Source organism: Magnolia sinica, chromosome 16 (genome assembly GCF_029962835.1).
Source record: "Magnolia sinica isolate HGM2019 chromosome 16, MsV1, whole genome shotgun sequence".
In the NCBI taxonomy this organism is placed as follows: domain Eukaryota; kingdom Viridiplantae; phylum Streptophyta; class Magnoliopsida; order Magnoliales; family Magnoliaceae; genus Magnolia; species Magnolia sinica.
The window spans coordinates 14,870,782-14,895,993 of record NC_080588.1 but is presented as its reverse complement, the minus strand read 5'-3'; the positions used below and the strand labels follow the sequence as shown (position 1 = coordinate 14,895,993).

The 25,212-nt window shown below is 39.2% G+C and overlaps 1 protein-coding gene across 3 annotated transcripts in view; it reads left to right on the top strand.

The window, feature by feature from the left end:
• Positions 1-866: 866 nt before the first annotated feature.
• LOC131229710 (outer envelope protein 80, chloroplastic) overlaps positions 867-25,212 on the top strand; it is a 71,518-nt gene continuing 47,172 nt past the window's right edge. Inside the window, exons 1-6 of one of the 3 annotated variants that reach the window (XM_058225705.1) lie at positions 867-1,555; positions 13,446-13,539; positions 13,865-13,947; positions 15,187-15,284; positions 15,380-15,449; positions 17,102-17,195. In XM_058225705.1, coding sequence (XP_058081688.1) covers positions 974-1,555; positions 13,446-13,539; positions 13,865-13,947; positions 15,187-15,284; positions 15,380-15,449; positions 17,102-17,195 — 1,021 coding nt within the window. In that variant the 5' untranslated portion in view covers positions 867-973. The remainder of the gene's footprint in view (positions 1,556-13,445; positions 13,540-13,864; positions 13,948-15,186; positions 15,285-15,379; positions 15,450-17,101; positions 17,196-25,212) is intronic. The other 2 variants (XM_058225704.1, XM_058225703.1) reach the window with 2 other exon arrangements.

The following is a 25,212-nucleotide window of genomic DNA, read 5'->3' as shown; positions in this document are numbered from 1 at the left end:
TAAAAGATTATAATTACCAATTTTTGTAGTTGAATATGGAAAATTGCTTGTATTTTTTCTTTTAGACCATCCATTCTAAGCTGCAAACTGAAAAGTTAAAATTGTCAAATGAAAAAAGATATTTATGGAACAATTCAGTGGATAAATCAACCGATGCTATGGATGATCCAAGCACTTGCCTATGTACGGGTTGCAAGAGGTTTGCTAGACTACAATGTGATATGTTAAGACTATATTTATTGGATTTGGAGGTGGATATGGTAATCTAAATCATTTGTAAGATGGATCTAATTGTTCAAGGAGGTCACATGTCAATAAAACTTTGATATTGGAATACTTAATTAATTTGGTTAATTAACACTTCTTATATTAATATATGGGCTCTTTCCATATCATTGATTTGAGCTTTTTAGTTTTTATTTTTTATATTAGAGTTCTGTTTTTTTTAGACAGATGCTTTCATTATCATACTTCATTACGTCAACTGTTTAGATAATTGAACATGAGTGACATTTTATATTTATTTTACATCAAGAAGTATATTTGGATAAACCTCCACAGTGTAGCAACAATACATTAATGTTAAGACACTTTTTTTCGTGAAAAATAAATGACACAATATAATCACGACAATATTACAAAAATTTCAAAACTTCAAGATAATTCTTAAGTAATTGATTAATATATATTAAAAACATCGAGATTGTTTATTAATTTATAATAGATATTTGTAAGTTTTAATTGTGGTGAGATTTTTCTATAATATCTTGAAAAAAACTTCAACGTTAAAAAATCTCCCGAGAAATTCCAGGGAAAGGGTGTGTGTACACGTTTTTTTACAGCCCCAGGATGGAATCTAAGATGCGCCATGCGTTAATGCTGCGCCATGAGGTTGGACAGTCATTTTCCTTTTACGCCCCATTGGTTTTGAAATGGCGGAAAACTAGGGTTTATACTCTCAAAACCCCTAGAAATGTCTCTGTCAGTGCAAGACCTGAAACCCTCGACAATGGCGAAGAACGAAGGCATCAGCTTCAAATCATCTTCTATCAAACTCCCTCTCTTTCCAGACCTTTCTCCCATTCCAATCTTCCCAAACGTTCCTTTTGCTCGCCAAACCCTAGCTTCCTATCTCCCAAAACCCAAGCAATTCATCCACCATTTGATACGCTCCTTCGCGGACCGTCATTTCTTCAAGTCCTCCCTCCTCTGCTCGTCTTCTTTGGCTCTGGTTCGACCAGAAGATCCGAATCCAAGCCTTTCGGAAGCGAGAGAATCTCCCCAGAAGGGGTATTTTCCCGCCCGAGGCGGGCGGGATGATGAGGAGAGGGTTTTGATTAGCGAGGTATTGATCCGAAACAAGGACGGGGAGGAGCTCGAGAGGAAGGATCTCGAGGCAGAGGCAGCTGCGGCACTGAAGGCGTGTCGCCCAAACTCGGCCCTCACAGTGCGCGAGGTCCAGGAGGATGTGCATCGGATCATTGATAGCGGGTATTTCTCTTCGTGCATGCCCGTCGCTTTTGACACCCGGGATGGCATCCGGTTGGTTTTTCAGGTACACTGGCATTAGTTCAGATTGAAAATGATGACAATATGATAATTCACGTTTAATGATCTGTTTTCACATGTTCTTCATTTTGCCTTTTTTTTTTTTTTCCTGAACTTGGTGAGCTGTTTGTGTGAACAACTGAAATCACCAAATTGGATTTGCTTTCATTAGGGTCGTTTGGATGCCTGTAAATGGTGTAAGTTAAATCATTCACAGGCTGTGATTTACAGCCTGTCTGTTTGGCTTTAAATTGTAAATGATTTACTAGTAGATTTCCTGCAAGGAGGGACCACACCCTAGACCTTCATCAGTGAAATAACTTGCAACTGAAACAGACAGATTTGAGGCGACCCTGGCCAAGCTGGGGAAAGGAGAGGCCTGTCAGAAATCCAACGGTCCAACTAGAACCAAATGCGCAGCCCATCTCCGAGGGCAAAGGAAAAACCTTCCAGCATTAGGGGCTTAAGGGTGGCGACGACCTGCCAAACCTTAGAGGATTTGTAGAGGGAGGAAGGTTTAGAGAACCACCCTCTCACTTTGGTACCATCTTTGCAGGCAATGATTTCCCTCCACCACTTGCTGGCCTTTGAACCAAAACGCCAAATCCATTTGCTTAGGAGGGAAAAGTTAAAATTCGCCAAGTCCTCGATACCAACACCTCCTTCCAAATAGGGCTCACAAACTTCAGACCAATTGAGAAGGCGAAATTTGTGTCCATTAGAATTCCCATTCCAGAGAAAGTCCCTCTGAAGCTTTTCAAATCTGACTGTTCGAAGCTTTTCAAGTTTGCGTTATGTGGACTCCGGGTAACGATACAGAGAAAGAAGATGGGATGTGAGATTTGAAAGAGCTGCCTTGATGATGGTTAGACATCCCACAAGGGACAAATAACGACTTTTGCAAGGAGACAACTTTTGCTCAACTCTCTTATTTGCCACATCCCAGAGATGCTTGGCTGGCTTGCCAATGCAGAGGGGGAGCCCAAGATTTTGAAGACGAAAACGATCTGACCTTGTAGCCCAACACCTCCACTAAATGGTAGTGGCCAATGGAGGAGAGGTTAATTCCCAACATCTTACTCCTAAGAGGCTGATCTTAAGACCAGAAATAGTCTCAAAACAACGGAAAATTTTCTTGAGAAGAGAAAAGAAACCAAAAAAAGAAGGAAGAAAAGAGAGAAGAGAATGGAGAAAAGAGAAGGGCCCACAGTCGGGCCGAGCATCACATCATATCAACTATCTCAATTTCAGTGATGAAGCTGGAAGAGGAGTGCATATGAATGACGACCAATTCGGAGAGAACTGTCTGTAGGCGATCGGAAATAACCTCGAGATGACTACTGGAAGAAATAATGGAGTGTAACCGTTGAACAAACAGGCGCATCTCACAAGTGGAGGACAACGAGTCTTTAATGGCCATAAGAATTTGTCGATTGTGCACGAAGTTGCTAGTCCCTGTAGTTTGATCACCACGAAAATTAGATATACCAAGGGATAAGGTTTGCAAGTACTTGTCCACCGTTCATTGAATGGTATATTTGGAGATTATTCCTCAAACAGAAGTTCCATTAGTAGTGCAGCAGAGGAGACCCACCCTAAAGGCCGAAATCTCAGCACAGGCTAGGGTCCAACTAGGAGTAGGTCTGAGACGCCAAGTTACTTGACGAGTGTGAGGCCGCGATATGGAGTAGGCCGTAAGAAAGTCCCAGGCAGCAAAAATAGCGTCGAGGGCCTTGGCTACAATAGAGGGACCCAAAAGGAAAAAAAAAATGAATCTCTCAAATCCCAGAGGATATTCCTAAATATGGTCTCCTTTGGGGAATATTTGCTGTTAAATATACGGTTATTTCTCTCTCCAAATGTGCCACATAAGGGCTGAGAAAGAGAGCTTGCAAAGACAAGGGGAAATAGGATCGCTTGCATTTTTCACAAAATAAGCAACAAATTGAAGAAATGAAGGAGATAAAGAGTTTAGAATGTAGATTTCTCCATATCCAACCAGTGAACCTATAGGAGAAAAATAAATGATTAATGGATTCAATATCATGTTGACAAAACACACAAGTAGTATCATCAATAATACTGAGTGAAGAAAGCAAGTCCTTCGTTTTGAGCTTCTTAAGAAAGGCCATCAGATTTCGAGCCACAATAGAGTGTCTAGGAATAAAACCACCGAACCAAATTAGATCACTCCAAGGTGGGTTTGGGTTAGCAGATCTGCAGGCTTTCGAAGCAGAGGCAAAGTTAAAGGCACCATTTGGGGCCAGGGTCCAAATGATTTCATCTTGCACTAGAACAATTTGGTGTAATTATCTCTTGGACGAGATTCGCCAAGACAAGAGAATTAGGGCAGGAAAACTGCCATTCGGTATCTTGGATTAGGAGACTAATCGGGAGCTTAGTTCCTAGCCCCGGGTCTTGAATGACAGAGATGCCTAAGTGATCAAATAGGCTAGAATCCCCCAACCAACGGTCAAACTAGAAGTTCATAAATTGCCCGTTCCCCACCAGAAATCTGGTGTGGGGCTTTGCGGTACCATGAACACTGAGAATGCTGTGCCAGGCCTAGGAAGAACTGGATGGCATTTGAATATTCCATATAGTTTTATAACCAATGTATTTCTCATGGACCCATTTGACCCAAAGGTTTGTCCTCTTTGCGGATGATTTTCAAATTTGTTTGATGAGGTAGGCTTTGGCAGAGACTCTTAAAGAGGTTATGCCGAGATCGCCCTCATTTTTGGGTCTGTAGATCTGCTCCGAAAAGCCCCAATGAAAATCCTTGATACATGTAGCAATAATGTTATAGCAAGATTTGGGTACTAAAAAGCATGAGACCAAAAGATATGAAGGGTAGAAAGAGTGGAATTGATTAGCTCCAGCGTACTCGCAAAGGAGAGGAGGGACGCCCTCTAGACACCAAGCTTTCTATTAAGGCTATCAAGCAGTGGTTGACAGTTCGAAATATGGAGTCTGGTGGAGAACAAAGGAACTCCCAAATATCTTATAGGGAGTTGGCCTTTGTCCATACTAAGGATACTTTTACTTTCATGCTTGCAGGTACAACAACTAGAGATAATTAACACACTCTTCTGAAGATTACCTCGGAGCCTCAAAATTTGAAGCAAAATTATGTATGAAGTTTCTCAAATTATAAGCAGAATGAGGATCCGCACTAGGAAAAATCATTAAGTCATTGGCAAAGAGGAGGTGAGAGATGAATAAACACCTAGCTTTGAAGGGGGTATCAACTAACCTGTTATCATATCATTTTCCTAGTGAAGCTGAGAACATCTTCATGACAATCATTAAGAGGAATGAAAAGAGGAATGGAGAGAGCGGGTGTCCTTGCTTAATTCCTCTATTACTCTTGAAAAAACCACAAGCTTCCCTGTTAATGATAATCGAGAAAGAGGGGGTAGATATAACGGCATGGATCCTGTTAATCCAAATGTCAGGAAAGTTAAGGATACACATGGCTTTAATAATGAAGTCCTATCTGACAGAGTCAAAAGCTATCTTGAGGTTAATCTTATCACACATTCTAGGCAGACCTCCATCAAGGTGGATACCTCGAATAAGGTCCTGGCTAAGCAGAATATTATTAGAGGTATTACGGCCTGGAATGAAGGCAGATTGAGTTTGGCTAATAATGGAAGGCACAACAACTTTCATTCTGTTGACCCTGATATGGGACATGATTTTGTAGATCTCATTGCTCAAAGAAATTGGCCTAAAATCATTAGGAGTTTCAGTATTGTCACGTTAGGGATCAAGGCTACAAGAGTGTTGTTGTGCTACTTTAGCATTTTTCCAGAGTTAAAGAAACTGATAATTGCAGCAGAGATGTCCTTCCCAATAATAGGCCAATAGGTCTTATAAAAGTGAGCATTAAAACCATCAGGGCCAGGGGCCTTATTGGGGTTGGCAGATTTGATGGCTGCTTCAATTTCTTGGATGGTGACATGTTTAATAAGTTGATTACCCTCTTCATAGGAAAGCTTATGGATATTATATGAGAGGCGTAAGTCAACAGGAAACTAATCCATTTGATTATGGCTAAGAATATCTTTAAAATGGTCAATGATTATTTCCTTAATCTCATCTTGGTTTTCCGTAAAGGTGGCATCCTTACCTTTAATTTTCCAAATTTTGGCTGAGGCTTGTTTGGATTTGATAGAAGCATAGAAAAATTTAGAATTAGAATCATTGAGGTTAAGCCTAATTTCTCTAGCCTTTTGCCTTAGCATAGAGATCTCCATATATTGGAGGTGATCAAGTGCATCTTTGGCTATATGCTATGTTTCAACATTGGTGGGAGAAGGATCAAATTGAATGAGAGTTTGAATAGCAAGAAGGTCCTCCTTAGCTTTGGCAAGCTGGTCATTTAATTGTGATTTGTTAGCTTTCTAGCTTTCTAGGGCTAGCTTAAGATTTTTAGGGCTTGGTAGCAACAACAAACATGGGAGTTCCCACAACGTGCTGCTCCCAAGTTTTGGCTACCATGAAAAAACCTGCCTATCTTACACCAATGGTTGAAAAAACGGAATGGAGACTTGCATGTAGAAGAAGGGGAATCAAAATCTAAAAGCATAAAAGCATGATCAGAGAGGCCCAAAGCCCAATAAGAGGCTTTATAGGAGCCAAAGGACGAGATGAAGGTCGGGTTGGCAAGAACCCTATCCAACTTGCACTCTGTTCTTTGAGGAGCTGTACTGCTATTAGATCAAGAAAAGATATTACCCGAAAGTGTAAGGTCATCTAGGCCAGTGGTAGCAATGCAATTGTTGAAGCCCTCGATATGCCTTAGGTTAGGATCAACACCTCCCCTCTTCTCACGCAAAAATTTGATGCAGTTAAAATCTCCTGCAACGATCCAATGATTGTTCATGTTCAAAGCAATATGGGAGATCTCATTCTGTAAGAGCTCTCTTTGGGTTGGTAAATTTGCAGCATAGATACTTGTGAAAGATAGAGAGCTATGAATTTCCAAAGAGGTGTTAGCTGACGTTGAATAAGTTTTGTGAATAGCCGATGACTGAATCGATTTTTCCAAGCAATAAGGATTCTACAATTGGAGCACAAATCAATATTCGTATTATACTCCCAATTATGGGGCAAGAAAGAATTGCAAGCAATGTAGATGTTACAGTTCCTAATGCGAGTCTCCACTATGCAAATCATAGACAGGTTGAGGTTATGAATCATATCTCTAATTTCTTTTTGCATAGCGGGCCTATTAAGGCCTCTAACATTCCAAGTGAGGATCTTCATCTATTACCATTGACGGAAGGAGAAGAAGGATTGACGTTCCCCTCAACGTCCAAGGTCACTTGATGTGTAAGGTTTGCAACTTGATCTACATCAAGCTCCACGTCTCCATTCAAGTCAGGAATCCCTGTTAAAGATAGACGGGTCTGCTTGGAAGAGTTCATCTTAGGCGCCATGGCTGGAGCTTGTGGAGTAGCTAGGGAAGGCGAGCGACTGCCATTAATTTCAATGAGAAGTTGGGATGTAGCAGGTGGACCTCGATTTGCTGCTGAGGAACTACAACTTCGTCTGAAATCATTGCATTGTCCTCCTCTGAAGTGAGAGATGCAATTCTAGAATTGAGCTTTGCTTTTGCTTCACGCATCAACTCAACCAGGATATCGAGAGGAGAAAACTCAGCCTTTTGTTGCACGATTACGCTGCATAGCATCTAAATCTTACCAAGACAGTCTTTGTTGTTGAAAAGCTCTACATCGAAGATGAAATCATCATTTTCCTTGCTAGCAACAGACTGTTGCTCTTCTAGCCGTAGGAAAGCTCTTACAGCAGCTACAATGGTTGAGGGGATGGAGGAGATGCCAGAATTATTCTGCAATGCAAGAACGGCATACCGAACTTCTCTTCATCCTTTGTACAGAACTGGAACAAGCTATCTTCCGGCAAACGGGTCGCTACAGAAGAGGCTGCACGAGCAACTACAAAAGGGGATGATCTATTGTTCTTGGCTGAAGTACGTCTCCTATTGGCCATGGATTCATTCGTAGAAGCAGGGGGAAGCAAGGGGAGAGAAAAAAAGTAGAGCGTAAGAGAATAAAATGAGAGTGTAGTAAGAGAATAAAAGGAGAGAGTAGAGATTAAAAGGAGAGAGTGACTAGAATTTTCAATAACAACCTTGGAGGCATCATGAACGAGAAGCGTGTCATCCACAAACTGAATATGAGAAGCAAAAGGACTAGTATGAGCCACTTTAAAGCCATAAATAAGACCAACTCCCCTTTCCCCAACATTTTGCTTAGACCTTTAGTGGCAATGACAAAGAGATGGGGAGAAAGTGGATATCCTCGTGTTAGGCCCTTGGAGGAAGAGAAGAAGCCTTTGAGCGAACCGTTAACAAGGACAACCAATTTAGTCGAGGAGATGCAAGCCTTGATCCAACTGTGACATCTCTAGCTGAAGTTGAGATGACCCAACATATAATCTAGATAGTCCCAATCAACATGATTGAAAGCTTTCTCAATATCAAGCTTGCAAGACCACACTTCCTTTCCTGATGGTGGGAATCGATATATTCACGAGCTATAAGGGCACAATTAAGGATTCGTTAGTTAGCCACAAAGGCCCCTTAGCTTCAGAGACCACTTTGGAAAGAGCTGGCCGAAGCCTATAGGTGAGAATTTTCGCCAGAATCTTATAAGGGCCCCTCTAGAAGTCTAATTGGCAGTTAATATATATTAATGATTCAAGTAATAAAATAAGGTTTCCCAAGCCACGTGCATGTAAAAGAGCCTGCTTACACACCATGCATGTGTCAATGTGTCACATGTGTGGGCATTCCAATCCATCCATTGAGTGCGTTCAACCATGTAAATGCTCTTATTTGTGCCAAACACAACTTTGAACCTAGATCCAAAGACCCATGGGTACCCGATGGTTACTCGAACCCAATGTTTGAAGTTTCCCCAAGAAATTGATAATATCGTTGTCGACGAACCAGTGACAATGAAACCCTAGAAATTCATATCCCTTCCAGCTATCAGCGAGAAGTCGTTGGAAATTTTGCTGAAATCAATATCACTACTTTATCGCCGAAATTATCTCCACCAACCACTGCCATTCGAGCTATAACCACTATGTTTTCGATAAATATTGTCGGAATATTGCCCAAAGCCACCGAAATGCACAATCCAACTACGTTAATAGGTGAAAATTTGAAAAATAATTTAAAAAAGAAGAAGAAGAAGAAGGAAGAGGGATTGGGGGTCAAGGAGGGCTTCCATTGCGAGTTTGGGTTTCGAAAGAAGTGTCTTCCAAAACCCTCTTTGGAAACTCTATCGAAAGCTACAACTTTTAACCTTACTTTTGTGTTTTTTAAAATTGTTTGTTTCAAACCATTTAATAGCAGTGGATCACCACCATTTTACAAGAAAAACATTTGCCTCCAACTTACATTTTAAGTTTATTTAAAGTATGAGTTTTACACAATTTAATAATAGATAGTCACCACCATTTCACATGAAAAAGCATTTGTTTCAACTTTTTTATTTACTTTATGTTTATTTAAATTATGAGTTACACACCATTTAATATCAATGGATCACCACCATTTTACATAAAATAAACTTAGAGAATAAAGAACGCTTAATGAAAAAAGTACATAAATGTATGAAAATAGACCTTACGGTTCAAAAGAAACTTAAAAAAAATCTGTACATTTGATTTTTATTTTATTTTATTTTATTTATTTTTTAAATTTCTAGATGCATGATTGTATTTGTGTTTGTTGCATTGATGGATGGATGGATCATACATGTGTGTCTGTATGTAAGCGTAAATGGATGGATGGATGGTTGGATTGATGAATGGGATGGATGTGATGGCTGGATGGATGTATGAATGGGATGGATGGATGGTTAGATGGGATGTTTGCATGGATGGGACGGTTGTATGTATAGATGGATGAATGTGTGGATGGATGGATGGTTTGAAACTTATTATGCATGCATCGTTTTTGCAATTTTTTATTCCTAAACATGCAAATATATGCATTTGAGCATCTCCTAAAGTTTCATTGAAAAATTTCATTATTTTCTCCATGTTTCCCTACATTTCGATCGACAACATATGCGTTTGAGCCCCCATTAAATGGAAACCTATTATGCATGCATTCTTTTTGTAATTTTTTATTCCTAAACATGCACATAATGTGTATTTTGGCATCTCCTGAAGTTTTCCTGAAAAATTCGACCACTTTTTCCATGTTTCCCCAATGTTTTGCCACATTTTCGGTTAATGGCGATATTATCGACGATAACGATATTGTTTCTTTATCTCCAGCCATCGAAACTTGTAGCGATACTGATAACTCGAACACTGCCTGAACCCAATCGAATCTGGGTCCGGTTCTTCAAGAACAAGACCTAGAACTGGTCGGACCTGAATGCGGTTAACGCAGGTACAAGTATTATAGGACCCGAACCAAACTCTATCCCTTGATAGTCCTACATTTATGATTGAACTGATAATCTCAGTTCACTTCAGTATTGCGTTGAATACATCCTAAGATATAGAAATTTGATTATCGTCTTATGTTGTTAAACTAAGTACAATGTCAATTGAATACAATTTGCTGTTGGGTTGGTGCTCATATGCATCAACTATTTCCGAGTTTTGCATCTGCTGTGTAGTTATAACTATAAACAAAATCTGTATGTATTTGATTTTGAAAGATGGATACAAATCAGTTGATTGCTCGATGCATTTCTTTTGAATTGCTGGGGTTAGAGCTTTAGATGCATTGCATCAACTTTAAGGAGCTTGTACTTATCATTCACAGATGAGAAGATAGTGAGTTAATGATTAATTTTTTTTTGGCTTGGTTTAGTAAATAAAGTGAGAGGAGGATCTCTACATTGGTCTTTATTGACTTAGGGCCTATTGATCTAAAACTTATTTTTAGCACTCATATAACTAAAATAGGCTATTTTCAATGAATTTTCATGATTCTGATCGTTTGGTAAATCCAAAAAATTAATTCCTTAAATCTGATTTTTGCTGAAAAAACTGGTTTTTTTAAAAAGCTTTGGTCTTTTGGATTAATGCTCAAGGCAGAATGTGGCTAGACGAGTTGAAGCAACAAAGTTCTTTGGCCCCAACATATGATATATGCATTATATCCACACTGTTCATCCATTTTTCCAAATCATTTTAGGGCATGAGCCAAAAAATGAGACACCCAAATCTCAAGCGGACCGCACCATAGAAAGCTGTGGGGATGATGACGCCCACTGTTGAGACCTTCTTAAGGTCCCACCATGATGTTTATTTGCCATCAAATTTGTTCATATGGTCACACAGACTTGGATGAAGGGAAAACAAAAATATCAGCTTGATCCAAAAATTTTGTGGACCCAAGAAGTTTTCAATGTTAAGCATTCAATCCCAACCATTTTATGTGGTGTGGTTCACTTGAACTTCGATTCTGCCTTATTTTTGGGCTTGTGACCTGAAGTGATATGGAAAAAATGGATGGATGGTGTGGATATAACACATATCATGGCAGGGCTCATGACACTTTCCCACGTCAAGACCTCATGACACCCTGTTATTAAGCTATACCCAGGACTTGCAAATATCTATAAGCTATACCCAGGACTTGCGTCGGTTAGCGCGGATGCGGTTTGCCTACCAAAGGGTCTCACAAGAAGTTCTGGCAGTGGGAATCTAGGTGAGGCCAAACGTCATGTTTTTGAGAAATCCACTCTGCCCATCCATTTTGACAAATTATTTTAGGGAATGATCACAAAAAGAGGCAGATTGAAGGTTTGAGTGGACCACACCACAAGAAGCTGTGGGGATTGAATGCTTACTTTTGAAAACTTCCTAGGGCCCACCTTGATGTTTATTTGCTATCCAACCTGTTCATAAAGTCACATAGATCTGAATGAAGAGAAAGCATAAATATCAGTTCGATCCAAAACTTTTGTGGCCCCCATGAAGTTTTCAATGGTAAGCATCCATTCTCCACTGCTTCCTATGGTGTGGTCCAATTGAGCGTTCGATCTATCTCCTTTTTGGGATTTTGCCCTCAATGATCTGCTAGAATGGATGAACGGAGGAGATAAAATATGTACGTCACCGTGGGCTACAGAGAGTCCTTGACAGGACCGTTCGTATCTGGCTACATCCTGGCGGGGGTAGCACCCAATCCGTGTGCAACAGGCGCGGCGAGTCGATTAGGTGTTACCCGTGTAACATGTTAGTGGATGTTACTCTTAACCGTTTGGGGACCCACCTTGATGAATTTGTTGTATATCCACGATGTCCATCCATTTTTACATTTTATTTTAGGGCTTGATCCCAAAGATTAAGCAGATCCAAATCTCATGTGGACCACACCAATGAAAAATGTGGTGATTGACCATTAAAAATTTATTGTGGACCATAAAATTTTTGGATAAATCTGATCTTTGTATTATCCCTTCATCCAGGTATGTTTGACATTATCAACAAGTTGGATGGAAAATAAACATTACGGTGTGCCCTAGCTAGTTTTTCATGATTGGGCATTCAATCACCACTATTTCCTATGGTGTGGTCCACCTGAGATTGGGATCTACTTAATTATTGGGACCACATCTTAAAATGATCTTGAAAAACTGATGGATAACATGGATATATAACACATTAATCAAGGCAAGCCCCGTGGTCACAGTAACACCCACTAACGTGTTACCTGGGTAACATACTCCTTGCCAAAAGTAACTCTTCTCTCTTCCAAAACGCCACAACCACTTCACTAAGCGAGCCAAGTTCATTTGCTCCGAGTCCCTTAAACATGCACCCTCAAATATATGTTCTACAAGCTTCTGCCCAGCCCATGAGATGTAAGTCTTCTCCTACCCTTCAAACCTTGCCATAAGAAGTGACGTCTCAGCTTTGTCGATCTTTACTCTCTGTTTGAGATGTAGAGTCGGGTTGTATTCTTTTCTCGCTTTTAATAAATTTCAGTTATCTTTCTCTCTCTCTCAAAACAATAAAAAAATAAAAATGCAATGGGATTCAGTAAAAAACATATTCATTCTATAAGGTTCTAGTTTTATTAAACACTGCAATATTTTATAATCTTTATAGCATTTTATTTAAGGAAGCTATTAATGTTTACACAGTCTTTACAGTAAAAAGTAAGAAAAGTTTAATATGATTTAAAAAGGTACATAATGCAATGGGATTCAGTCAAAACATATCGAACCAGCATCCGACGAGTATCATCACCGGTGTTGTCTCTGACATGATACACTAAGCATATTCAGATACCTGGTTGTATGATGAAGTTTATATCTCTAATTGAATGTAGCTTTCATGTAGGATTATTGGAAAACCAGTTTGGAGTAAGTCATTATTAGTTTTGGAGGCAGTGAAGCTAGCACGAAGTGCTATATATCACCTTTTATATGTTTTCCCGTTCCAAGATCATCAAAGGCACAATAATGCTTTTCTTTTGAATCAACCAAAGGCACAGTAGTGCTTTTCGTTTGTATCAACCAAAGGCACAATAGCCATCCGACATTAATTAGCTGTGCTATACTGCAATCGAAACATCATAAATAGCACTTATTTGGGAGGTCTTATGAACTATCTATTATTTTTGCTGGTTGTGTGACTCTCTTTGATTGGATATGAAAGAACACCAATGTTGTTTCTGTATCTAATATTTTCGGGCTTCTTCATTTTTCATTCTCTATTATCATTGTTGAAGGATTGGCTCTCTAATCAATTTTATTATGTTTTTGCTGGAAAACTGTTCTCTTTGACAGCTAAATTTGAGGTAGAATGCATTATTCACCACAAACATGTTCCTTACTGGTTTGCTTGGCATAAATTTTTGGATTGGTTTGATGTGGTACAAGGTAGAGCCAAATCAGGACTTCCAAGGATTGATATGTGAGGGCGCAAGTGTCTTGCCATCAAAATTTTTGGAGGATTCATTCCGTGATGGATATGGTAGGTTACTTCAAAGAGTTCTTACCTTTTTTTTTTTTTCCAGTCATAGTCGAGGTCTAAAGTATCATTGAAACTGGTGTATCATCTGATACGTACTGGTATTTACCATAGACGATACCGGTGTATTGGCTTAATACTGGCTCAAAACGGGGTGTTATGACCCTGTATAGGCAATGGATGGTGTGATACGCCAAAACCAACTTTTATTCCTTGGTCATAGTTGTAAAAATTGTTTTCTGGTTTGGTTTTCCTGCTTTAGCTTGCCATGCATCGAAATTCATAGGAGGCTTTCATCAAGTCAAATTTTTGGTGTCAAGTTGTGCAGGAAAAGTTGTCAATATCCGACGTTTGGATGAAGTTTTAAATTCCATCAATGGCTGGTACATGGAGCGGGGCTTATTTGGTTTGGTTAGTCCTTAGCTAAACAATAGCATGTCTGTATGCTTTATATTGTTGGTTCATCATCCTCATGATTTTGTAAGCAATGTATTTATTAACAAAGAGTTAAATGCTAAATACAAAGAGCATTGGAAGACACTCCTTTAGCAAGGGTGTCAGCTAAACCATTGGAAAGGATATGTTAAATTCCAATACCAAACTTTGTGACCTTGGTGATGAAAATAAATTGTCTCAATTTGTGTTATTAGAATCGTATGATTCACGATATTAAATTCATCCTCATTTTGTGTGGGTGCACGATTTGACCTGTACAACCAAATCACAAATCTTAAATAATCGTGCGATAATCTTAGACTGCGTAATTGGGCCGAAAAATTACTTAAAAATCAGTTTTTTATTTTTATTTTTTTGAATACCATTTTTTCTAACATGATTCCACTCTCAAGAAAGGTGCAAAAAGAATAGAGGGCCTGTTTAGTTTTCCAATTTCCTATGAAATGCATGGTAAATGAGCCATCATTATCATTTCCAAGTGTTTGCTTAAACAAGAATTATGGCTCATAAATCGAGAGTCAAATTCACTTGTAAAGGAAGTAGGTAAAGTAAATTGTAATCATTACATTTTCACATTATAAAACTGCCATTTTTATAGTGATTTGTGGGTGAAACAAACAATGTAGCAAAATCATCATTGCACTCAAATGTAAGTGATGTCACCACACAATTACAAGAGTAAATAATAATTATCCATTTACAACCATTTACCGTTGTAATTTGAAAATCAAACAGGCCCAAAATTATTAAAGGACTCTTGTATGATTTTTAAGGTAAACTTTTGAAAGACAACAAAAGAAAACAAAGGAAAAAGACAAGAATCCTTTACTATCGTGATATGTATACCATATACAAGTTCTCAATTGATAATATCGTGATATGTATTACTTTTTTGGTACATGTTAATGGGAAATGGATGATTGATGAGTTTTTTTTATTTTTATTTTTATTTTTTAAATTTATTTATTTATCTTTTTTGCTTTACTAATTTTTTTTTTTCCAGATGTTTTTGATGCTTTTCTTAAGAAATCTGAAAAAATCTTACTATTTACATTGCAATTTGCGATTTGATACGATTCAACCCCTATTACAATTTGTGATACAATAACAATTTTGACAACATTGGTCGCTATGCTTTTGTGTGGACTGAAGAATTGCTTTTTCATAGTTAAACGTTGTTTATTGCTCTTGCAGGTTTCAGATGTTGAGATCCTTTCAGGTGGAATCCTTAGGCTACTAGTTTCAGAAGCTGAGGTCAATAATATCACCATACGCTTTCTTGATAGGAGGACGTAAGATCCCTGCTTTAAAATTGCCTTTGGGGTCAGAAAAAATAATGTGAACTTTTCTAACTTGGTACATAACATATATTTACTGGTGCCTTCAGTGGAGAGCCAACTACCGGGAAGACAAGGCCAGAAACTATACTTCGACAACTCACGACCAAGAAGGGACAGGTGTGTTGTGTGACCCCACCTTTTTGTGCTTTTGTTAAGGATATCACCATGTCTTTCAGGACTTCACTGTCTCTTTCTATGAATTTGCTTTTGTTTTTATCTCATAATCATCATTATTGTTATCATTATTGTTGTTGCCATGTCCCAGTTATTTTGTGGCCAACTTTACAGACCTCGTTTTGTGAATCATTCCTAAGATTTGAAACAAGAATTCTTACGATCATGTTACAAAACTTCAATCAACAGCTGCTTACCTGACATCAATCCTCCTTTATCCAGTCTTGGACCAACTATGGCATTGCTGCCAGGTGTAGATTTGCTTTTGTTTTTATCTGATTTATTATAAGGAAGAATGCGATTCATGTATACAACTGTGCTACTGCTTTCAAGAAATTTAAAAAATTTCACCTTTTCATCTATTGCTGAAAGTTAAGGCATGGTCACTTTGCCAATTTAGGGGACCATACAGTGTAGTCATTTTTTAAAGAATATGGGAGTCTAAGACAGGAATAAGTTGTCCTGACAGGTTCCTTGGGGATTTAAAGGTCCAGATTGGGTTGGACTTGCAACCACATTCATGTGATTTGGTGAAGACTTGGCTATGATTCGATTGAGTTGGGAGCAGATATTTTATTTTCCTCAAATAGTGGCTCTAATTGTGAAGCGTTGGCGTTCTTATTTTGCATGTCTGTAGATTTGATATGGAGGTCTGCTATGTCGAAACCTTAGTTGCATGGACCTTCCACTTCTTATCATACTTCAGACCTAGGCTCCTACTCATTAGCTCATGCTTCCTAGCATTTTTACTAACATTTCGAAATATGGTTCTTCACTTCTGCGCCTGAACCTGTTGCCTTCCCTTCACTCAAGCAACTACAGTTCAAGCTGAGTCAACTTTGGGGAATGTCAGGCTCACTTAAGAAGTTACTGTGGATTTTGCAATTCATTTTTTTCCTTGATTTTAGTGGTTGTGAACTAAATATCTTTTTCATAATTTTCAAATTCCATCCATAAATATTGAATTTGATCATGTTACGCTTGTGCTAGACATTTTTTTTTTTGGCACTGGAGGTGAATAGGTTCTTACTTTGCCTTACACACAAAAAACGAGTAGGGAGATGTTAGCTTGTAGCTTATTAGAGATCTTACTGTGGATTTTGCAATTCAAATTTTCCTTGATTTTAGTGGTGGTCAACTAAATATCTTTTTCATAATTTTCCATAAATATTGAATTTGATCATGCTACGGTTGTCCCAGACATTTTTTCTTTTTCTTTTCTTTTTCATTTTTTGGCACTGGAGGTGAATAGGTTCTTACTTTGCCTTATACACAAAAAATGAGAAGGGAGATGTTAGCTTGTAGCTTATTAGAGATCTTTTATGTCATGTTGCATTACTTCCAATAATTTGTGGAGCTAATGCAACTGGCTCTGATTTTGCTTGTTGAACTTTTGGTTGCTTTTTTGAGGAATGATGAGGAGGTCAATGATTGCCAGCAATTCCTTGCTTCTATTGTAACATTTGTTCATATTCTTTAATAAAGTAAGGTCACTCATCATCGACAATTCTTTGCTTCTATCGCAACCTTGCGTGCTTTCTTTAATAAACTTTTGTTTGTCTTTAAGTCTTTGCATTCTAATTTTCTCAATGTAGGTCTACAGTTTGCTACAAGGAAGAAGAGATGTAGAGACTGTGTTGACGATGGGAATCATGGAAGACGTTAGCATTATTCCGCAACCAGCTGGAGGTGAATTTCATTTTCTTATCCATTTGGAAAAAAAACGAGCATGAAGTTTCATTTGTCTTTACAATCCAAGTCATGATCAACTAGCTTAATTTATTTTATGGTTTTTAAAGTATTTTCAATTGTTTAAATGCTTTTTTTTTAAATTTTTATTATTATTATTTTTAATTTTAAAAAAATAAAAAAAAAAAATCTTACCATAGAATGTCATATTGCTAGCATAGTATGTTGCTGCTGTGGTCGAGGAGGAGAAGAGAAGGGTGTTTCGAGGAGAACGCATCGCGGAAGGATCGCCTCTCCCTCCGTCAAGTGAGGCTTGTGCTCGGGTTGTAATCTTCTTGTGCAAGCGTTTTTGTGGAGGTCCCGTTGGAGATGGGCAATGTTAGCAGATCGCCGAATGGAGGGGGGAATGATTGTGCTCTGGTTGTGGTGAATCAGGAGGTGGGAAAGAGGCTGGTAGCCCTTGACACACAAGGAGAGCGGTGTAGTGAGGAACTGCTGATTGAGGCTCTTGATATTTTGCTGCTGCAAGTGTCATCAAATGATGGGGAGACGGCAGTTAGGGATGATAAGCTGGAGGATACTGGAGGGCTATCAAAAGGGAGGGATGGGGGCCACATTTTGATGGCTAGAGAGTGGATCAGAGACGCAGTCAGTCTGTGGGAATGATGGTGATGTCACTTTTGAGGACTTTGAGAAGGATTTCATCGTGCTATTTCAATTTGTGGAGCGCAAAGCCCAGAAGGTCCAGAATCAACAACAAGGGAAGGTTCAGAAAACGACAAAGGGGCAGAGGGAATTGGCAAGCCTTGAATCTTCTGTCAACTACGATGCAAGCCTTTCATTAGGTGGTGAGAGGAGGGGTAGAAGGGGAAGGTCAGTGCCCCATTGCATATAATGAATTCGAATGTTAGGGTTTTGGGCTGTAAGCAGAAAAGATGCCAGGCGAGAGATCTTTGCCGCAGGTCAAAGGCTTAGTTAATAGTGTCATAGGAAATCAAGCTTCAGTCTGTTGACCAGTAGACATTGGATTCCTTATGGGGTGTAACTGTGTAAGGAACAAAGCTGGGTGGTGTTAAATGCAGTTGGCTTGACTGGGTGCATCTTCGTGGTATGGGATACCAAATTTGTGATCAAGGAGGTATGGAGTGTTATGTTCTTTGTCTTGCTCGTTTTAAGGGATGCATTGTCGGGATTTAGGTGGCTGCTTTTTGCGGTGTATGTTCCAAATCAACCAGCACAGGCATTTGTTATGGGAAGAGCTGAATTCAGCCCGCAATAGGCAGAGGATCCCATGGTGCATGGGGGGTGATTTTAACATGATAAGATTAACCTATGAGAAATCGACTGGTGGCCGTATTACTTGCAATATGAGGGAGTTTCCTGATTGGGTGGAGAGGCATGAAATGGTGGACACTGCTTTGGGCGATGTTAAGTATACTTGGTTGAATGGGCGGGAGCGAGCAGTCATGTCCAGAATCAACAGGTTTTCTGGTCTCAACAGACTGGATGGAGAGATTCCCATCAGTTTGTCAGAGGGGTCTTCCGAGATCTGCATCTGACCATTGCCCAATTATTCTGGAAGTTGAGGAAAAAAGATTGGGGGCCAAGACCTTTCAGGTTTGAGCTTATGTGGCTTGAAGTGGTGTTCTCTTAGTCAAGAGTGGTGGGAGTCTTTTGAAGTGGAAGGCTTTGTGGGATTTAGGCTAGGGTCAGAAGCTCAAACTATTAAAAGGCAAAATCAGCTGTTGGAGAAGGGAGGTCTTGGGGAGTAGGGAGGCTGAAGTAGATAACATTCTCAAGGGTATTCAAGAGATTGATATTAATGCAGAAGGGGAGGAGCTCTCTGAGGATGAGAAAGCATTGATGGTGCAATTGTCTCGTGAATACACAAATTGCAAAGGACGAGGATATCAAATGGAAACAACGTTTGAGGGCTATATGGCTTAAGGAAGGTGATGAAAACACAAGATTTTTCCACAACATGGCTAGGGCATGGGCTAAAAACAATGGTATCTGCAATGTTGTGATGGATGGCACAAGGATAGAAGAAAAGGGATAGGTGTGTGAGTCAATTGTTCACTAGAAAAATCTCCTTACAAGTGACAGGTGGGAGAGACCATGTTTGGATAATTTGCCATTTAACCATATTTTAGATGCGGAGGCTAAGCTTACAGAAAGGCCATTTACTGAGGAAGAAATTAAAATAGCAATGGACTTGTTAGGCAGGTATAAAACCCTGTGGCTAGATGGTTTTTCTATGGCCTTCTTCCAGTTTTCTTGGGGAGTTGGTTAAGGGCTACATGGTTAGCTTCTTGGCGGAATTTCATGCTAGGGGCTGGTTGTCGGTGAAGTTAGGTGCTTCCTTTATTGTGATTATTCCAAAGGTTGAAGGAGCAGAGAACTTGATGGATTTTAGACCAATTAGCCATATTGTGGGCCATACAAGATTTTAGCTAAAATCTTAGCGTCTTGGTTCTTGATGATTTTGCGAATGTCATCTCTAAGGTTCAAGGAGCATTCGTAGGAAGGTAGATTTTAGGCAGTGCAGTTATTGCCCATGAGTGGGTTGCCTCTTGGTATGGGGAAGGCATTGCTTGTAAGCTGGATATCGCAAAAGCCCACGATCATGTTGACCGGGTGTTTTTGACTGGATGTTGGGGCGGTTGCGTTGTGGGAAAAAATGGAGAGGATGGGTCAAAGAATGCCTTTGGTTGTGAGGTTTTCTGTGCTAGTCAACAGGTCTTCTAAAGGCTTTTTTGGGAGTTTCAAGAGGTATCCGGTAGGAAGCCCTGCTCTCCCTATTGCTCTGTGGTGGCGGCAGAAGCACTAAGTAAAAGGTCAAGAGGTTGGCTTAATTTAGGGTTTTAGGGCGGATAACACCAATCTTCAGTTTGCGGATGACACCATCTTATTTGCGATACGAAGTTGACATGGTGGGTAATTTGAAGAAGGTTATCAAGTGTTTTGAAGTGATTAGGATTGATGGTTAACATCTTGAAAACTGAGACTATGGGGATTCGCATGTTTAAAGATGAGGTGGGGACAATGTTGTCAAAGGCGATTGCATAAGCGATCATGCGATCGCATAATCCCATAACCATTAGCATATGTCATATGTGATGCATGCAATTGCATATCGCATACTGCGTTTGCATGATGGCATATGCGATCGCATTGACTCCAACAGTTAGAAGAGCGCGCGCGCGCGCACACATATATATATGGCCTATAAAATGGCACTCCTTGTCCATTTGCAATATATCTTCTCGAAAACTCTCATGCACTCTCTTGCTCTCATTCTAAAGCATTCTAAAGCCCTCCAATCCCATACTTTCATTCTCTCTTTCATAATTTCTCTTTCATATTTCACTTGAAGACAAGATTAAGAAGCAAAGAAGACAAGAATCAATATTCATTCTTCGTTCTTCAAGAAGACAAGAAGACATGATCACAATTTGCAATTCTATTTATTCTCTTATTTACTCTCTCTCTCTCTCTCTATCTCTGTTCTCTAATTTATTTACTCTCTCTGTCTATCTCTATTATCTAATTCTCTTTTATTTTCTTATTCACTGTCTCTTTCTCTCTTCTCCAATCTATTCTCTAATTCTCTAAACTATTCTTCTCTCTATTCTCTTCTTCTTTATTCTAATCCATTCTCTAATCTCATTCTCTCAACTCTTTAACTCTCAACTCTCATACTCTCATCTCATCTCTCAATCTTTCTTTCCTTAGCATCTATTTCTATTTTCTAATCTCTACTCTTAAGTTCTAACTTGTATGTTCTATTTTCTTTTATTAGCATTCTCAAGACTCAAGACTCAAGACTCAAGACTCTGACTCATACAATAAGTGAACTCAAAGAGTCAAGTTACCCAACATTCAACATTATTTTGTTCTATTGTAATTGTATAAGTGTATTTGTGTAGTTAGGATTAGTGTTTTAATTATCGACGATATTAGCCAATATATCCCACAATATATCTTGTATTCCACCTGTGCGATACGAAACGCACAGGTAGTGCCGATATATCCCACATATTCAATCTAGTGAGCATTTTTTATTTTCGATCCATGTTTTCATTGTAAATCACGTGAAACCAGTGTCAAATGGTTACAAATCTATGATTCTTCACTATGAAAAATCATGGATTTGGAACTTCAATTTCAAGATTTAGGGGAGATGGGTCAAGTTGTAGAAATTTGAGAAAAATCGAAAATTTTCAATTTCTCAAAAATTAGTTGTAATCTTTATATTCAAACACAAAATTAAACATGTATTTAACTTGATCTAGTGATTCTTCTTTTGATTTTGAATGCATTGCTTGTGTTTCCATACATGTCTTCTTACGTTTATAAATTATATGAATAGACGTTGAATATACTTGCATCAGTTCAGTTGGAAAGCGCATATATTAGGACCCAATACAAAGGTAAACCCTATTATGTGCACTTTTTTTTTGTAATGTTTTGATTTCTAAGTGTGTATTGATATCTTTTTCAGCAATTTCTGAAGTTCCATTGACAAATTCGACCAATTTTCCAATGTTCCCATGTTTCCCAACAACAACGATACATTACGCGATACAATCGATATATCCCATGCAATAATTGATATGGATCCACATCCCAAGGGCGCGATACATTACGTGATAACGATATTTAAAACATTGCCCATGAATATGCAAAAAAAAAAAAAACAAATCATGATATTATCATGCGATGAACTGTATATAGTGTATTTGTAGTATAAATGTGTCATAATTAAGTTCAAAATACCAACCCTCTACCTTTGTACATGTATTCATTTGTATAATCAAAAAGGAAAAACTCTTTGCGGATTTACATGTATTCATCTGTATAATTTAAAAAGAAAAACTCTTTGCCCATTTACATGCATTCATTTCTACAATTCAAAAAGAAAAAGAAATGTCCAAAAAATGTCAAGCCTAGTCCTTAACATCTATTCTTGATCCTCGCTTTGGCCATTTGTGTTGGCTCCATTATCCTTATCATCACTAATATTAATATCAATATTAGCATCATCCACACCTCCTTCAGAATCTGTGCATGAGGCAAATTCATCTTCATCCTCCTCCCACTTGTGCTCTTCCCTTTGCTTTACTTCTAATTAAAAGTTTTCTAGGACCTAGAAAATAGTTCATGCTTATTAAGTGTAAGTCTACAAGAGTACAAGACTATGACATGCAGTCATACCATGTTGCCCGTCTCGCTATGAAGTAGAGTCTACACCTTCATCACTCTTTAACACCTCAACACAACATTCACCCATATCCGTCTAGTCGTTATCTGTAGGAAGAGTAGAGAATGATTTGATGATGATAATGTGAAGAAGAGAGGAGAATATTGAGAGAGAAGAAGAAAGAGAGTTTGTGAGAGATGTTGTGTTAGGCTTGTTTGCCCTAACAAATAATATTTTATTATAATAAAGTATATAGTACATCGTAGGAGAAGAGGGAAGTGTGCACATGCACTTACGCTAAAAGGGGCCACTAACCACATACACAATACACTAGCATTCTCTATACTCCCCCTCTAGTTGGAGCATAGATTTTGATCATGCTCAACTTGTCACGAACACGATGAAGAGCATCTCGACTCAATGACTTTGTAAGAACATCAGCAAGTTGATCCCCAGATCGAACAAAAGGATTGACGATTTCCTTAGAAGCGACTTTCTCCCGAATAAAGTGACAGTCGACCTCAATATGCTTGGGTTACTCGTGGAAAACTGGGTTACGAGCAATATGGATGGCTGCTTGGTTGTCACGGTGAAGAGGAATAGGATCCAAAGGAGGATAGCCAAGTTCTTCAAGAAGGTTGCGAAGCCACACGAGTTCTCACGTCGCATGAGACATAACACGATATTCTGCTTCAGCCGAGGACCAGGCAACAATTGGCTGCTTTTTGCTCTTCCAGGTTATAAGATTGCCACCTAGGAAGGTATAGAAGCTGGATGTAGAGCGGCGATCAAAAGTACTACCTACGCAATCAACATTGGAATAGCCAGAAAGATGAAGATGACTATGCAACTGAAAGTGGAAGCCAAGACCCGGGGCTGATTTTGAATACCGAAGTATGCGGTAAAAAGTCGTGAGATGGGAAGTACGAGGAGCTTGCATGAATTGGCTAACAACCCCCACTGCAAATGAGAGATCTGGGCGAGCAATAGTTAGATAAATAAGCTGGCCAACAAGTCGTCGATACATCTCGGGATCAGTAAGGAGAGTACCATCATTTGGTCGAAGCTTCTGTGAAGTATCTATGGGAGTGGTAGTAGGCTTGCACCCTAACATGCCGGTCTCCATGAGAAGATCGAGCGCATATTTTCGTTGTGACAAGACCAATTTGGATGATGAGCAAGCAACTTCAATTTCGAGGAAGTAGCGAAGAGGACCAAGATCCTTGATCTCAAACTTGGTCTTCAAAAAATCTTTGACCTCCCTCATTCCAGCAGAATCACTACCGGACATAACAATATTATCCACAGAACCATGATGCTCGTCGATCGACGACATATAAAGAGAGAATGATCGGCATGACTACAAACAAAGCCAAACTCCAAGAGAGCATGATTGAATTTTTCGAACCATGCACTTGGGGATTGTTTGAGTCCATAAAGAGCCTTCTTCAACCAGCATACAAGTGCAGGGTTGTGAGAAGCAACAAAGCCAGGAGGTCGATGCATGTAAACTTCCTCTGCAAGATCCCCATGGAGAAATGCATTCTTAACATCAAGCTGAAATAAGGGCCATGATAAATTAACAAGGAGAGCACAACGCGAATCGAATTAAGCTTAGCCACCGGAGAGAATGTCTCGAAGTAATCCACACCATGAGTCTGTGTGTAACCCTCAACAATAAGACGGGCTTTATAACGATCAATTGAGTCGTCTGGAAGAAACTTGATCCTATAAACCCATCGACAGCCAACAGGTTTATGGCCTAAAGGAAGTGGCATAAGGTCCCAAGTATGATTTTTCTCAAGAGCAGACATTTCTTCTATCATCGCATTCGTCCAATCAGGACTCTGAAGAGCATGTGAGAGATCTAGGAATAGTCTGTGATGAAAGGGAAGCTGCAAATGACTGAAAAGACAGTGAAAAATGATCATATGAAACGAAATTACTAATGAGGTGTTGAGTACAAGATCGTGACCCTTTGCGCAAGGCAATGGGAACATCTAAACTCGAGGTAGGAGAGTTACCTGTGCCAACATCCAAAGTGAAAGTGAGCGAAAGGGTGGATGGCTGAGTGTGTGAAGATTTATCTCGACGATGATACACCCACAGAGGCTTAGGCTCACCCATATCACCAACAGGATGCTGAATAGAGGGGAGAGGAGTTTTCCCATGATCACTAGTGGAAAGAGGATAAGAGTCATACTTCCCCTGACTCGCAAGAAGATCACAGAGGGATCAGCTTAGAGCGGAGAAAAAAGAAATATCCTCAAAGAAGGTTACATCGGCAGAGACATATTTCTTGCGAGTTAATGGGTCAAAGCATTTATACTCTTTCTGGCTCCGAGTATACCCTAAAAAGACACATTTAATTGCCCTGGGGTTAAGTTTATCATTACTCCCATCCAAAATTTGAACAAAGCATGCATAACCAAAAACTTTAGCTGGTAGAGGAAATGGATTATCATGAGGATACAATATAGTAAATGAAGATTTGTAAGATAGGATACGTGAGGGTATACGATTAATAAGAAAAGTAGCAGTTAGAGGAGCATTACCCCAAAAATGTTTAGGTAGATGCATACCAAGCAGAAGGGTGCTAGCAACTTCAAGAAGATGACGATTCTTTTGCTTTGCAATACTATTTTGTTGAGGTGTGCGAGCACATGATGTCCTATACAAAATACCATGTTCCTGCAAGAAGGACAGAAAGGCAGTAGACATGTATTCCCCCCCATTATCAGAATGGAGGGATTTGATGGAACAATGAAATTGAGTGCACACTTCATGATAAAACACTTCAAACGCATCAAACAC